The following is a 17021-nucleotide window of genomic DNA, read 5'->3' as shown; positions in this document are numbered from 1 at the left end:
CACTTTGCACTTACTGACTTTCCCTGCCACGTTCAGCCCTCTGGTTTCTATCAACACTCCACCTGCAGCTTTCTATGCTGGAGTGGGTGGATGTTAGTAAGGAAATCAGCAGTGATAGATGATTTATACATATGGCATGTTGGAGAAACATGAAAAAAAAAGGAGATATTTCCTATTCTTTCAGTTTGATTCCATTCCATCGGGTAGCAGGGTACGAAGGAGAAAAAGGCTGGGCTCAACATATAGCTTCTATTACGAAGACAGCCAAGGCTACCCTTCTAATTATTATAGTTTTGTATTTTACATTTTTTCTTTCTTTTCTCTATTCTTTTATAGCATGCCAGATAGGATTTTATATGACCTCAAAGTCCCGTTTCTTTTTCTTTCTTTCTTTCTCTTTCTTTCTTTCGACTTTATTTATTTAGTTGAGAGAAAGTAAGAGAGAGAGCATGAGCAGGTGAGAAAGGAAGAAACAGGCTTCCTGCTGAGCAGGGAGCTGGACAATGTGGGGCTCCATCCCAGGACCCTGGGATCATGACCTGAGCCAAAGGCAGATGCCCAACGGACTGAGCCACCCAGGTGCCCCTTAAAGTCCCATTTCTGAGGGTCATCAATTGAGGACTGTTTTATGAAACTTAAGTGGCAGATTCACTACAAGTAGGACAAATAAACGTAATCTTCTTGTATTTTATTAAATTAATGCCTAGCATGGTAATTTCATCTTCTCATCTGCAATAAGACATTATTCTGAGATAATCTAGAAGTTTTAGAGTGTTATGTGCTTTGGAAAATATTGGGGTGGATTAGCAGTCAATTTTCATTATAGTGTAACATCCTCCCCTGCAGGGATTGGAAAACTAAAAATGACATGTTCCCAACTCCCTTGCATTTTCAAGATGCGTTTGGGTTTAGTGCATCAGATACACCTGCAAGAGACTTAGAAGCTGGGATTTCTGCTGTGACCGCACCCCTGCTGCTTCTAAGAGCAAGCACAGTGGTGGCAGCCTTTGGGTTTTCTATGGCATGAGTAGCAGAGAGCCCAGGTTCCAGTCACTCAGCTGGTGAGGGTCAGGACGCAGGATTTCCATGTTACTGATTCAAACTGTAGTAAGTGCAGTTCTGTTCTGCAGCCAGTAACAGACGCAGCAGCTTTCCGAACACCGCGGTTTCCTGACTGCGGCTGGGGTGGGATAGCTCTGGAGCCAACTTCTTGATCTTGGAAAAAGCAAGGACTCTGAAGCTCCGCGTTGGGAGCCCTGTTTTGAAGGTTTCATTCATAGATGGCTTCTTTAGTCCTCTGGGTGATTCTGTAAGCCACTTGATACCCTATCATAAATTTCTTCCAGCTTCAACAACTGAAGAGGTTTTGCTCTCTGCCACCAAACTCCGGCTGATGCCCTCTTCTTTGGATAACTAATTAATAAGCACGTGCTCTCCATGACATTGCTGGGCAATATAGGATCTGCCTTACCTTGATGGGTTCTCCGTGGGGAGACATCACTTCGTCAGAGAGCTCCATCATCTTCAGGGCCATCAGCGCTATCTGAACGGCATGGGTGTCGCTTTCTTTGTGCAATCCCCCGGCCACACAGTATGCATCGCCAATGGTCTCCACCTACACGTAACAGATTTTCCGTATTACAAATGCAAGTTCGGAAAGAATGATAGTGCATGTCATAGAGCAGAAACCGCAGTGTTCAGGCCCCCTGGAAAATCAGAGTTAATCAGACCCTCTCAGAAATGGCTTTCCCTTTCAGGAAATTCATCAGGTTTAGACGCCTACATCAGGCGCTGCTCTGGAGTGCAGTGTGGTCCTGTGAGCACGTCAGGAGGCGGCTTCTACTCCCAGACTAGCGGCTGACGCAACACATCATTTCACCCGTTTTCCCCCTCACCACCATGTAAAATGCTCTGTAGAGGCAAATGATGTAATGTAAATGATATTTTGTGTTTATAACAAATTGCTTAAAGATCCTGGAATCACTTGATTTGATATGCTCTTAGCGTAGAGTGTTTGGACAGTCACTGCTCAATTAATGTCATATGAATTTAGTAAGAATGTGTGGTATAAAACTAAAACAATATACTTTTTCAAAAGGATTTGAGGATTCTCATAGCAACTATAATCGGGTCTACATGACTATCAATCACTAAGTATAGAAATCAAGATGTCAAACAATGGTGTTTGGAAGGCTATTGAAAATCAAGCTGCTATATAAATTCCAAGTGTTATCATTGTCATTGCTGTTGCTGTAACAGGGTATTTTCATCTGCCCGTGATGCTGATGGCGAAGCTACGGGTTAATTTCAATCCACAAATAATCCACCAAATCATAATCATTGCATTTTTCTTCTCCTCTAAATATTTATTGTAACTTAATAGATCATATCACTCCTCTTACCCAAACCTTCTAGAATGGAGGGATGGAGATGAGAAAGGAAAAAAGAAAGGGAGACAAACCTTCAGTGATTCTCCATTTCACTCAGAATCAATGCCGAAACTCTTAAAATGCCTCCAAAGTTCTTCTGACCTTTCTGTTAATCTCTGATTTTATTTCTTCACCCACCCTCTTGCTCATTTTGTCCCAGTACCATTGGCCTCCTGTTATCCCTCAAACATACCAAGCATGTTCCCACTTGCTACTCCTTTGCCTGGGACAATCTCCTGCAGACGGCCACTTGGCAGGACCCTCATTTCCTCCAGTGCCTGCTAAAACATCGCCACAGGAGAAATGCCTATCGCAGCTGCCTTCTAGAAAACAGCAATCACCCTTACCTTCTGCACTTCTCCTCCTTAACTTCATCCAGAATAGCACACCAATTGGAATGCTATCAATGTACTCATCTGTTCATTTTTCCTTCTTTCCCCCAGTAGAATGGTAGCTGTCTTGGTTTGTCTGTTTTATTAACTCCTAAATTACCAGTGCCCAGTATATTTGCTAATGAATGAATCAGGCAGCCATGCCTCTTTTAAGATTTTCCTCAGCAATGAATATAAGAAGTGCCTAAAATAATGGCTAACGTATCTCAGGTGCCCAATAAGCGTTACCTCATCAGAAGAAGTGGTGCCTCGCTCCTACTTGGTGTTAGGTGCCTATTCTCTATGCTATCATAGCACCTCCCATGCATAAATTCCTAATCGGGCATTCCCCTTGTCACATGGAAATCTGGCATTGGTCAGCCCTGCCCTCCTCTCGCCACCCCCCCCCCCCATATGAGATCTTCTCACTCAGGTTGGTCAATCCTGGATGACAGTAAATATCTGCTAAAACAATCAATAAATGAATACTGAATACATTGAAATATGAACAAAAGACTAAAGACAACAAGAAAATGAAATTAAATAAAGTCCTGGTACAAACAGGTCCTGGGCGTGGCGGGGTGGGGGTGAGGGGGAAGCTAGACTATTCCTTGGAAGCCACCACACTCACAGGTGAGCATATGATGACATATTCTGTGCATCTTACATTTATCTCCTGGCGAAGACCCTTCCTGATCTATTCAGAGCTGTCTCCAGGTATTTTCACGCAAAATCAGAAGTGAAGAGAAGGTGGAAATAAGGACGGAGCTGATGATTCACTATCTAGTTTGGGTTGTGGTTGGATTAACCACGGAACTCTGTGGCTACTATCCCCGCGGTGAGGGGCACAGATTCTGAATACTTGATTGGAATAACTGAACCGTTTTAGTTTCAACAAGTCGACATTTGTAGAAGAGGGCTACTGCCTCTGCTAGCAATCGCAGCAGCTGCCAGGGAGAGCGAGACTTTCTTCTTAACAGTTCTGAGAGGAGACAATGTCAAGACAGAAACTATCTACAAATAAATAGAGTAAATTCCACAAGAGGCCATCAAGCTTAGCCTAACTAAAGCCAATTATTTTATCAGTAATTATACATGGACCTCTTTTTTTTTTTTTCCCAAGGGGATCATGGCTCTGTCTGGAATTTCCTGCTGGAAATTTTTTAAAGGAAGGTTTTATTTCGAGCATGTAGATTGGAACAAAGCAGAGGCTTATGTATTCCCATAAGTAATATTTGTTTTCTCCTCAATAATGTACTTATTTTGGGGTGCCTGCGTAGCTCAGTAGTTAAGTGTCTGCCTTCGGCTCAGGTCATGATCCCAGCGTTCTGGGATCGAGCCCCCCATCGGGCTCCCTACTCAGTGGGAAGCCTGCTTCTCCCTCTCCCACTCCCCCTGCTTGTGTTCCCTCTCTCGCTACCTCTCTCTCTGTCAAATAAATAAATAAAATCTTAAAAAAATAATGTATTTATTTCATGTTGGGGGAATCTCCAAAATGCCAGATCGTATATGGCAAACTAAAAGGTGATCCAAGCCACACAAACGAGAAGGATGCTTTATTCTTAATGGGAGTGGCTAAAATAATGCAAAAGACTTAAAATTAATAAAAAATAGATTTTAATTCTAGAAACACAGAATCACTTCATTAGTTCTCTTATGGCTGATCAAGTTACATTAAAAAAAAAAAAAGCTAGCGCACGTTAGGGATAATTACTGAGCCTCCCCATGCCTTGAATGATGCCCAGTATGTGGCAGGTGTTCAATAAATCTGCTGCATCATGAATAACAGATACTATTTACCATCATCTTTGCAACAGGCCTGTTCATGAAGCTTATGGGACATAATGTATGTTATTCATGCATATAAACTCTGTAAGTGGATATTACTTCCTCTGTTTTAGAAATGTGAAAGGCGGGGCACCTGGGTGGCACAGCGGTTAAGCGTCTGCCTTCGGCTCAGGGCGTGATCCCGGCGTTATGGGATCGAGCCCCACATCAGGCTCTTCTGCTATGAGCCTGCTTCTTCCTCTCCCACTCCCCCTGCTTGTGTTCCCTCTCTGGCTGGCTGTCTCTATCTCTGTCGAATAAATAAATAAAATCTTTAAAAAAAAACAAACAAAAGAAATGCGGAAGGCTTTCACTTTTCCAGTTTACAAAGCAAGTAGAGAACAAGATCTGAAGACAGGCCTCTGTTTGCACCAACGTCTCTGCCCTCTGGCCTCTCTTCAATAATGCCTTATAAGTCAGTGTTCTTTCCTCTTAGCCATGCAAAGTACCATGTCAACTCTATATTGAGTTAATCTATTTGAAGATAGTTCGTATACTACTCATGTTTCTTCTGTACTTTTACAGAGGCTAATTTTTCCCAATACAATTATCTCATTAATAAGTGAGACCATTAATTAATTAATATGGAATCATCTCATGCTTGCTAATTCAACTCAGTTGCCACAGTCAAGTGTCACGTTCACTGATTTTTAAACTGTATCTGTTCCCATTTACTGACTTTTAAACTGTATCCATTCCCGGGTCCTACACCCCATCCTCCACTCAGCCTATCACCCCTCCATTCTATGCTTATTCTTTGAGAAGACAATGGGGCAGTCCTTTCATGGAATAATTATCTCCCTTTCGGAGCTATTTCTGGCTGGAGCACACCCACGTGATTAACACACAATGCCTGCTCCCAGGATGCGGCTTGCAGAGAAAGCCTTTCATCTGCAAGGTAACTCGGGGGTCCTGGCTGCAACACTTTGTCTCAGTGACTTCTGCCTGTCCAACGGGCCTGGCCCTCCTCCACCCCTACCTTGTAGACATCCAACTCGCCGCACTGCCGGTCAAAGCGAGTGTAGAGCGCATTGAGCATGGTGATGACCTGCAGGGGTGAGCACTGGGAGCAAATGGCTGTGAACCCCACGATGTCTGAGAAGAGCATGGTGACGTCACTGAACTTCTTGGCTTGCACAACTTGCCCTTGCCACAGCTGCTGCGCGACCTCGCAGGGAAATATGGAGCACAGGAGATCCACCGTCTTCTTCTTCTCCTCCTCCAAGGCTTGGTGGGCTTGCTCAAGGGTGGCCTTCAGCTTGCCCAGCCTCTTCTTCAGGCCATCTTGCGCTCTGGCCTGCTCCCCTATCAAGACGACATCCCTCAGTGCATTGTGAATCGGGATGTCCGAGAGGTAGAGCCCTCGTCCCGTAAAATCTTCTAATCTGTCCACACAGGGTGACCCCAGGAACAAGATGGCACTGGATTCGACAATGTAGATCATTTGGCCTTTGAGGTCCATAACCTGGGAAGCAAAGGCAAACCCATTGTCGTTGTTATTTCAGTTTCCAACACCTTTCTGAGACAAAAGAAAAGGCAGAAGATACAGTGAGGATCCCATTATGTTTAAACTCGATTTTTTCCCTACCTGCTGAAAAGGAACAGTATGCTTTCTTATAGTTCTGATTTACTGTGCATTCTAAAATGCATGTGGACATTTGAGGAACGGCTAGATTGGAATAACTACATAGAGATCATGATTTTCAATAAACCATGCAAAAAAATCCTTGCTTCGAGGCTTTCTCACTAGGGGGAATGCTGATGCTTCTGCTATTATTTTCTTTTTTTTTTTTTTAAAGATTTTACTTATTTATTTGACAGAGATAGAGACAGCCAGCGAGAGAGGGAACACAAGCAGGGGGAGTGGGAGAGGAAGAAGCAGGCTCCCAGCAGAGGAGCCCGATGTGGGGCTTGATCCCAGAACACCGGGATCACGCCCTGAGCCAAAGGCAGATGCTAAACGACTGAGCCACCCAGGCGCCCCTCCTATTATTTTCTTTTAATAGTAGCAGATAGTGTAAAGGATTGTACCGGGGAAGCCTTGAGAGATGTGAGTGGCCGATCATCCTGGTTTACTGTATGAGTGAGAACAAATATGTCTAAGTGTGTTCACCGCAGCAGAGTCAAAATCAACCAAAATATCCTTCAGTAGGGGGCAGGTTAAATTAAGTAGAGGACAACCATATAGTGGGATTCCATACAGCCTTTGGAAAAGGGAAATGGGACTTCATGACATAGAAGAATGTCTGAAATGGGTTGTTTAGTGAGAAAAAGGAAGTGGCAAGCAGTATTTTGTTTTGTTTCACACAAAAAATGAACACCTTTAAGTATTACCTATTTTGAGCCTTTAGCTACATTGCTTTTATGATAAAAAGTGGTAAAACTGTTTTCATTTGGGGAACAAACTGCCCATCTCGGAATTATGCACGTTTAAAAGTTAGATGCACGTAAGCCTGAATATGACCTTTGCTTGTACCATCAACTATGATTTTGCAAACTCTTTCCTTGGACTAAATGATTCTCCAAATTCTCTACCATGAGAAGAACCCCCCACAACATTCTCTAACAATTAAAAAAGTTATTGCTTTTCCATGTCTTTTAAATATTGATTAAAAAATCCGTTTAGTTGTCTCCTCTAAGAAATAGTCGTTTTTGTTCATTTGTTGCAGAATAATGCCTCTTGTTACCCCAAACTGCCAGCTATTTGATGATGATTGAAAACATATTTTTATATAAATATTTATCTAATTCGGTTTATGAAATACTCTGAGAGGATTTTAAAAGGTAGACCACATCCAATAAATATTTGTAAAGTAATGAATCAAAGCAGAAAGCAAATGAATGAAGAAAGAATTTTGTTTCAAATTTATAATTTGAAGTCTTAAAATTAAATTAGAATTGTCTTAAACAAATGTTTTATCAAAACATTTGAAGTGATGCCTATCTTTTTACCTCTTTGTTTCTAGTCCTTAAGGAATGATTTCTCTCATACTCCAGCTACCGTGACATTTTCCTTACCCTTGAAGATTTCTTCACAGAGTTGTCCCACCGCCGCACGCGGACGACAAACTGCATGTTCAACATAGCCATGATTCCACTAAACGTCTGGTTGACTTTGGGAGTCAGAATTTCAAAGTACTCTTCAAAATTCGGCTTTCCTTGAAAGTCCCTCCGGTTCATCAGCCTTCTAATGCCATTGCCGAATTGCAGGATTGTCAGGTCTTTGTCAAACATGAAATGGAAAGGAAACGTCTTACAGAAGAGGGAAGCGGGAATCACCAGCGAGGACTGGGGTTTGCCCGGAGACAGGGATGGTTTGGTGCTTTTGATATGAAGGGAGTACAACAAATAGGGCTGATTGGCGAACTCGCTGCAGTCATTTCGGAAGCAGGGAGGCAGGAGTGACACTTCGACTTCGGTTTCGTACAACACGCGAGCAGCGGCCTTAATGATGCCAGGAAGAATCAGGGATGTGATTCTCTTAGGGAAAAAATAGTACACGTTCAAGAAATCATGATCTTTATCCAGGCACAGAATGGAAGCGTCCTCAAACCTGCCTCTCTTTTCTGCTTCTTGGCAGTGGCTGCTCTGTTTCAGAAGGGTGCTGAAGCTATTTAAAAAATCTTTCAGAGTTCCTCCAACCACACCTAGGATGTGTTCATCTTCCTCATAACATATTTTGAAAAGCTCTTCCCCAAGAGATTCTTTGACGATTTCCACTGGAACTCCTGAAAGCAAAGAACACATTTCTCTGCCACATCAACTCTATCATTCTTGGAAGAGCTGTACAGTTACTACTATTTTTTTAAAAAATTTAAAAAATACTTATTTATTTATTTGACAGAGAGAGAGAGAGAGCGAGCACACAAGCAGGTGGAGTGGGAGAGGGAGAAGCAGGATCCCCACTGAGCAGGGAGACCGACGTGGGGCTTGATCCCAGGACCCCGGGATCATGACCTGAGCCAAAGGCAGACACTTAACTGACTGAGCTGCCCAGGGGCCCCAATGGTTACTACTATTTTTAACATGATTTGACTTGAAGATTTAGCTCCCTTTATGGCTGGTAAAAAGAGTTTCAACCAAAATTAACCATCTATATTCAGATTATCTACATCGATGAGTTTCTACAACTCTGGAGACTCCAAACAAAAATTCCCCATCAGGTAATTACAAAAGAATGATAAATTAAGTATAATACACAATTTTTAATCTCCCTGAACAGACTGATCTTACAAAAGAACAATCAGTATTACAGAATCAGGTTCATTTCAGAAAAAGCTCTCCCATCATTATGTTAATGACAAACAGTACATCTTGACAAGGGGGCACTGTCCCACCTGGAGGGCCTCCAGCTGTAGGAATGTCAGATAAGAATGAATTTAAAATCACCGGTCATGAAACTCAATTTTGTCATTTTTCTCTAGAGATGATATAAAGTCATTTTTAAGTTGTTTTTTTTTGTTTGCTTGTTTTTTTGCTTTTTTGGGTTTTTTTTGGCAAAACAAAATTCTTGTTGCTTAACGTTACCTGAATGAATATTTGTTTGGTATTTATTTACTTCCTATAACTTCTCCTTCCCTAATCTCCTTTATTCTTTAAATTCTGTGTATCATTTTTTTTTCTCATCTGCAATTTGGAAAAACAATAGCGCCCTTTTCATAGCACTGTTGTGATGTGGAGAGACTATGTTTAGAATAGTGCCGGGCTCCCAGGAAGGGCTCAGTATGTCAGTCAGCACTGTCATCATCATCACTAAATTCTTAATAACTTGTACCTGTAGAAAGATTTAACCCATTGGTCCATGTCCTTCAACTTTGAAAAGGACAGTATGACAAAGTTATTCATCTACTTGCTTCCCTCAAACTAATTATTAATATGAGAACAATGTTAATCCTTTTTCCCAGGATTGCTTCCAACCTTTAAAAAAATTCTTTATTTTACTTTGTTGAGTAAAATTTTTCATGCATATGTGAGGAATACTTAGGTAAGTTCAAGGCCAAAGCATGTAAATGTCTATGAGTCAGCTTCCCATGCAGCCTTATCTATGTCTCAGCAAGTAAACATTATAAAGAAGAGGAAATGTTTTCGGTCAAACAAAAATACACTGCATGAAAAAGAATTATTCTTTATATTAACACAATACATAATACTGAATACTTCCCATTGGAAGTCACCAAAAAATAAATATGAATATTTTAGGAGAAAATTTTAGTTCTACAGATAACTATTTTTTACTAATAGAAAATATTAGTTCGTAGGAAAAATATTAATTTTGTAGGTATAATTACTCCCTTATTACATATACTTAAACAATTCTATTACCTGCTGCAATTGCTTGGTCTGTAATTATTTTTTCCAAGTCTTCTCTTTCCAAAGATTTCCTGAAAATATATCAATATCTTCAATTATAAACTGACAAATGAATGCTACAACTTCTTTTTTTTTTTTTTTTAAAGATTTTATTTATTTATTCGACAGAGATAGAGACAGCCAGCGAGAGAGGGAACACAAGCAGGGGGAGTGGGAGAGGGAGAAGCAGGCTCACAGCAGAGGAGCCTGACGTGGGGCTCGATCCCACAACGCCGGGATCACGCCCTGAGCCGAAGGCCGGCGCTTAACCGCTGTGCCACCCAGGCGCCCCATGAATGCTACAACTTCTAATCAGAAGATGTCCATACAGACATGACGACAGAAAATAGTCTGAGCTGCCTTTTCTGTGGAGGCAAATATTGACTATCAAGTTTACAAGAAAGGAGCAGTGACATGTGCAACCCCAAAATATACCTGATTTGGAGTGTTTCATCATTTTTTGAAGCATATTTACCTTTTAAGTTAACTTTACTTGGGCTAATACTATTGAGGTTTACACTGGCAGGGGACCAGAAGTATGAAATGGCCAGGTGGGGAATGGTCATAAATCCACCAGGTTTTTTCTGGTAACACAAGGAAGAGGAAAAATTTACTTATTGATGGATTTCACTTTTTATGTTTCACTGTCTTTTTTCTTTTCTTTTCTTTTTAAAGATTTTATTCATTTATTTATTTGACAGAGAGAGAGAGAGAGAGTATAAGCAGGGGGAGCAGCAGGCAGAAGGAGAGGGAGAAGTGGGCAGAGGGAAAAGCAGACTTCCCACTGAACAGAGAATCCAACTCAGGACTCCATCCCAGGGCCCTGGGATCATGACCTGAGCTGAAGGCAGATGCTTAACCGACTGAGCCACCCAGGCGCCCCCACTATCTTTTTTCTAAAGCAAATACCTAGCATATCTTGCTTCTGAGTTTAAGGTTCTATATATTTATCTCGCAGGCATTATTATAGTGAGCTATGTGTACAAAATTAGTAATTAAAGAAATCTATTCTTTATTCAATTACTGCGTGGTTTCTGTAGCATAGAAGTTGATAATATTTTGACTGATAAAAAGTTTTGGTTATTTCCACTGGATGACTTATTGATTCATGTTTGCCTTATTTTTTTTTTTTTTATGATTTCTAATACCGATGACTTATTATGACCAAATTGGCCAAATTACTAACACAAGTTAAAAGACACCTAAGGTTCTATTTGTAGTTCAATTTGCCATTAGATAAGCCAAGTTTACAAGCAGGCAAAAATCTAAATTTTAAACAGATCTCAATAAAACACAATACATGTAGAGAAGTTTCAAAAGGAAATATTTTCAAGAAGGAAAACTGCTCAGTCCACTACTTTACCACATAAAGGTACATTGCTTGTAATTTTTTAAAATGCTAGGTAGAAATACTTTCTTATCTAAATTGGTTGAGGCTCACTATATAATTTTATGTTTAGTTTGAGTCTAGATATCCCCAAACCTCTTGTTATACATTATTTTATATTAATCATCTTCAGATTTGCTTATTTTTCTCATTTAAGCAATTTCTATTTTGTTTTGTTTTACCAAAGAATGAGAAAATTTCTGCTCAGGGAACCCTAATTCTGCCAATTCCTTGCACCTGTGATATGAGATGTGTGCAAAACTTAGTTCAAACAGCACATAATGCAATTAAAAATAAGTCCCCTATCTTTACCTTCAAAAAAACAAAAGGACTAAGCTTGCATATGTGCCAGCAGATGTGTGTGTGCTTGTAGACACACACACACACCAGCCATGCACAGATATAATGATGTGATCAAAAGATCCTAGGAATAGAAACAAAGCAAAAGCGCTCTGTGAAACCAACCCAAAAAGATATCACAATGACTGTATTGAAATTCATTCACTTAAAAGGTGGGGAGCAGGGGGCTCCAGTCTTCATTTGGGGACAGTTTATTGTTTAATATATTGATTTTTTTTGCTTTTCAAATCATATAAGATAATAAACAGTCAAAAAAAAAAAAGTTATGTTCAGTGGTTGGCAGGCTGAGAGCAGTGGAAATGGCAGCTGACTTTCCAAAATGAAGATGGGGGAGAAAAGGAAATGAAAAATATATCCAAGAACTAAAAAAGCAAAGCAGAGAGAAGCCATTTAGCATATCAGCAGGCAGTCATGAGAAAAAAGGTTTGTCATCTTATTTCAACAACTGAATAATTATCATTAGCACAATTTAAAAGTATGATCAGCTCTTTAAGAAATCAAGGAAGTGGTAAAAAAAAACTTTTCAGAATTAAAAAAAAATTTTTTTTCTTTTCTTTTCTTTTCTTTTTAGTTTTGAGGTATTTTTAAAGAGATACACCCCTGGGAATACAACCTAACTGAACCCCTGCAGCATCTAGCTTAGGAACATTTCAGAACACGAAGCCCTGAGAATGAATTTTGAGCCAACTGGCTGCCAAGGTCTTAAGCAGACAGACACAGTAGCGTGGCTACAATGACTTCTGGCTATCTTATCAGCTTGACTGAGAATTAAGGTCAGAGGCATTCTGGAATGCTTTTCATATCACTTGTGTAAACAAAGCTTCTGTCAGACACATAGATTCACACTCTCTCCTTCTGGACTCTTCCTGACCCCTTCTTGGCTTGCCTGCTGCCTGCAGTCTTGGACCAGTTAGTCAACAGGGAAAATTAAGGACAGATAATCCACTCATGAGAAATAGATGAATGAATGTCTAAAATATTCCTCACTATGGTGTGGGTTTGCAAAGCTGCCGTGTTCAATTCTGCACATTTGAACCCAAGTATTTATTCTATTATTTACAAATGAAATAATCCTTGAGAATTCCAAGGAATCAAAAACAAGGCCAATCAAATTACCCGCCAGCAGTAAATGTGCCAAGATATATTTGAAAAATGAACTCTATAAAGCAGATTTTTAAAAAAATCTTATATATTAACGCTTTATAGAAAGCTTTCCTTAAAAATGTTCAAAGACAGAGTGCAAGAAAAAGGTATAAATGGAACTGATTCTGTCAGTGCGCACAAAAATAACCAGCTGGTTATGAAAATGCAGAAACACGTCCTCCCCCAGGATTGATAAACAGCTGCTGCCTCAAGCCCCCTGAGTCAACCCCTCCCTTTTGACCACCCTCCCTACTTCGATTCTTCTTCAATCTCCTGATGCAGCCGCTGAAACTTTAACGTGTGCGGGAGTTGCTGCAGCCCCCGCGCTGAGACCCTGCTCCACCTTCTGGCAGGAGTCTGTACTGATCACCCGGGATCCCTGCCTTACCTGTGAAGTATTGACATTACCTCTTTGTAGGAAATAGGCCTTATGGCTTGTTCAAAGCTGCCCTATACTATACGGCAACATGGTTAAAATCATGGGCTCCCGAAAAACCCAGGCTTGAGACTCAGTTCTACCTTTTCCTAAACAGCTGTAAGTCCTGAACATTTTATATAAATCTAAGCTCAGGGATGTATTCAATCTGAAAAATAAATGCACTTACTTTCAGATTAGTGGCAATTAAAAACCCTTAGTCCAGTTCCTCGCACACCACAGTGATTTGAAACGGGTCAATGCATTCACTAAGTGGTGGCTGTTTGCAGGGAATCAGTAAGTGGAACGGGAGGTTCACACAACTCAAGTGGTTCGATTTACCTGCTTTCTTTTAGTTGGTGTTTCGCCAATGTCCTCTGAAGTGCAAGGTGCAGCCGCTCCAACTAAAAATGGAAAAGAAAAGTTGTAAACATTCCCTTAAACAATAATTTACTTGAAGACAGGTATTTTTTTTTTTTAAGATTTTATTTATTCGACAGAGATAGAGACAGCCAGGGAGAGCGGGAACACAAGCAGGGGGAGTGGAGAGGAAGAAGCAGGCTCATAGCAGAAGAGCCTGATGTGGGGCTCGATCCCATAACACCAGGATCACGCCCTGAGCCGAAGGCAGACGCTTAACCGCTGTGCCACCCAGGCGCCCTGAAGATAGGTATTTTAAACATTTGTCCTGGAAGTTTCTGTCAAGCAGACACGTGATGAATTTACTGATGAGTGTGGTGAATTTATGCTTTGGAAACAGACTGGTTTCCTATAAGTTTCTCAACTCTGGGAAGAAACAATGAGCTTTGACTAATTTGAGTCTGGATGATGTGGGCTGTGGCTCACTGGCTTTGCCCTTTGTGGGTGGTCTCGCTGAGAGCCACAAATAGGGTCAAGCTGAGTTGGAACCCAATTAGAAGACTCCAGTTTGATAATGCAAGGTCTTCCACGAAGAATTGTGGGCACCACTTCCTCTGGGTCAGGAAATCCTCTTGGATGTGCTGCCAATGCTTCAATCTTAGCAGGGCTCAAGCCAAGCCAATTCCTGTTCTCTTCACAAACCCTACACTCTGCCCCTCCTGCTGATTTTCTCAACCACAAATGGGAATTTATGTTTCATATTTCATTTACATGTCCTGGCCTGGAAAACTCTGGAGCTATCTCTGTCTTTCCCCTTTCTCTAATCCCTTAAACCCAAGCTTTCACCAAGGTCAACTGATTGTTGATTTGAAACAAATCTTGCATTTACCTTAAGTTATACTAATCTCCTTTCTTTGAACTAATCATTTTCATCAAATACTTATACTTTTACTTTCGTTTATTGATTTCTGAGTATTTCAGGAGTTTCCCCACATTGTAAGTTATTTGTATGTAAGCCTCCATATACTTTATGAATACCTGAAGATATATTAATCTCTCTTAACGGCTTGTTTTCTCTAGCTAGTTGGTAAGTAGGACGTAGATAGAGCATTGGTGAACAGGTCTGCCAATGTTTTGCATTCCCTATAAAAACCATATGTATCTATATGTGTATATATATATAACTGTTGATTCTTTCTGTAGTTTGCCCAGAGGAAAGTGGAGAATTTTCTGGTTACATTCCAAGTTGGGAAATTCCTTTTTCCCTAAGAACTATTTATATCTCTCTTAACAGTTTCCACTGGTCAAGTGAGGCAACAGAGTTAAGCAAAATAGAGCAAGCTTCTGTTTTAATAAAATGAGTTATGGAAAGGACTTTCAGTTTTAAAGTGCATATAGAGCTTACAGAAAAAAAATTTAGGATTTCTTGAAAAAAACAGAAATGAACAGTTTGCATTGGATGAGCAATAACACCTTTTCAAGCCCTTCTATTCGACTACTCTGGAATGACATCTCCCCACTCTAAGTCTGCTAAGGATACTTGCCCCCTCCCCCGCCAAAAAACCCTCAAACAAACCCAAAACACCACGACTATGGAGTTAAATCTAATTATCTAAAACAAGAACTATAATGCTGTCAAGTGCTGTTTTGAGTCTCTTCTTTAGGTTGCTGATAGAATTGAAACATTAAATCTGTTCACATAAAAAAAAAATCAGTAAAAAAAAAATTTGTATTTGATCAAAGATGCTGACATTTGGACAGCTGAGGAAGTAAGCTACACTGATCACCACAGTCCAAACACGTCAAGCACTGGGACATCTACTGTTATGATGCAAATACCCTCAGTTGTCAGAATTCTAGTCATTAATGCCAAATGTACCCCTTTACCCCCTAGAGTTCCTATAGCTTTGTCTTCCCTTCCATATGATGCTCTAGTCAAATTATGATGTTTATTCCTACGAGTTCACAAACAACACAGATTATTCTAAGTAAAGAAAAAAGGTAAAATATAATTTAGAATTGGTATTTAGAATGTTTTTAAAAGAGATTCCAACATGTGTCTGACTTCAATGGCAGGAATTCAGAATTTATCCAACAAGATAATGAAGCCAACATGGTAATGACAGGACCCAGGGAAGGCATGGAAGCTTTCCAGCTTTCCTATCCTCACCATCTGTTCGTCTCTGTGCGTCTCACTCTGTTCTTGGAAATGAGAGTCCCAACCACTTCCCAGACGATGATGCCAAACAACTCCCTGAGAAGGACGACATCGCTCATCCCAGCCAAAGCTGGCTGTCTAGTAACTGGGGTGGGGTGAGAATAATGAAATATTTCCATTTCAAAGGCCATTAACCAAAGCACTATTGTGCTAATGTTGTATTGGAAGTAAGTTCCCTCAACTTTCTGTTGATTCTAATTTCTCCATCTTCAAGCTTCAATGCTAGTCTCTTCTTTCTCAGTCACTCTAGCCATACTGCTGACAGCAGTAATGCTCTACCCTTGGAAAGCTGTGTGACTTTAGTCAGGTCGTTTAACTTCCCTAAGTCCCTCCTGGGAATGAACCAAGATTACCTCTGAAGTTCCTTTAAGTTTTAAAAGTCAGCAGTCTGCGCTTCTTCAGTGCTCCGGACAAAGCAGAGGGGTGGTGGTGGGTGAATTAAAAATGTTCAGTGGATTATTATAGCTGGAGTCGGATTAGATCAACATCCAACCTCCCAGATTAAGTGAGTTTATTTAAAACTGTGAACGCCGCCAGAGGGAGGAAGACATCATGAAAACTTGTCAGCTACTCTTCTCATTAGCCCTGCAGCGGAAGAGGAGCTCTCCACATACCCCTCTATTCCTAAAATATGTGACCTCATTAGGTACGTGCCCAGTCCCCAAGGTTCTCTTATAGGTGGATTAACAGAAGGTGCTCCAAATCTCGAAGTGCCATGAGGCTACGCAGCTCACAGAGCTATATCAAGAAGTGTCCGAGCTAATTTGCAAGCACACGGCCATGACTCTGACTCATGGAAGCAGGTCAAGTCTGGCTTGCGCAGAGACTTCAGACGCAGAACCGGAGGAGGAAAAGGGAGATTTTCCCATCTCAACAAATTGGCAGGGAACATATGATGCTCTTTGGAATTAGAAGAAAACAGACAGAAAATAAGTTATTCTTCAAGGAACTTAATTTTAAGAGAATAGCTAACATCTACCAGGCACTTATGGTATGGCAAGAGCCATACATTAATTCCCTTCATGCTCATTGAAACTCTAGGGAGTAGGGCCTGTTATTACTACCATTTCACAGACAAGGAAGCTGAGGATAAGAGGGGCTAAAGAGTTGCTCAAAGTCATAAAGTTCATCAGAATGCACAATCCTGTTAAAAAAGAATTCA

General features: G+C 40.7%; 1 protein-coding gene across 5 annotated transcripts in view; it reads right to left on the bottom strand.

The window, feature by feature from the left end:
• The window catches only part of GUCY1A1 (guanylate cyclase 1 soluble subunit alpha 1), a 62415-nt gene that overhangs the window by 12538 nt on the left and 32856 nt on the right, over positions 1 to 17021 (bottom strand). For all 5 annotated transcript variants that reach the window (XM_026499532.4, XM_026499533.4, XM_026499534.4 and 2 more), the window contains 5 exons: positions 13624 to 13685; positions 9950 to 10008; positions 7646 to 8355; positions 5607 to 6092; positions 1472 to 1615 (listed from right to left, as the gene is read on the bottom strand). In XM_026499532.4, coding sequence (XP_026355317.1) covers positions 1472 to 1615; positions 5607 to 6092; positions 7646 to 8355; positions 9950 to 10008; positions 13624 to 13685 — 1461 coding nt within the window. The remainder of the gene's footprint in view (positions 1 to 1471; positions 1616 to 5606; positions 6093 to 7645; positions 8356 to 9949; positions 10009 to 13623; positions 13686 to 17021) is intronic.

The sequence above is a fragment of the Ursus arctos genome, unplaced genomic scaffold, assembly GCF_023065955.2.
Source record: "Ursus arctos isolate Adak ecotype North America unplaced genomic scaffold, UrsArc2.0 scaffold_11, whole genome shotgun sequence".
In the NCBI taxonomy this organism is placed as follows: domain Eukaryota; kingdom Metazoa; phylum Chordata; class Mammalia; order Carnivora; family Ursidae; genus Ursus; species Ursus arctos.
The sequence above is the reverse complement of the archived record's forward strand: the minus strand, read 5'-3'. Positions and strand labels throughout refer to the sequence as shown.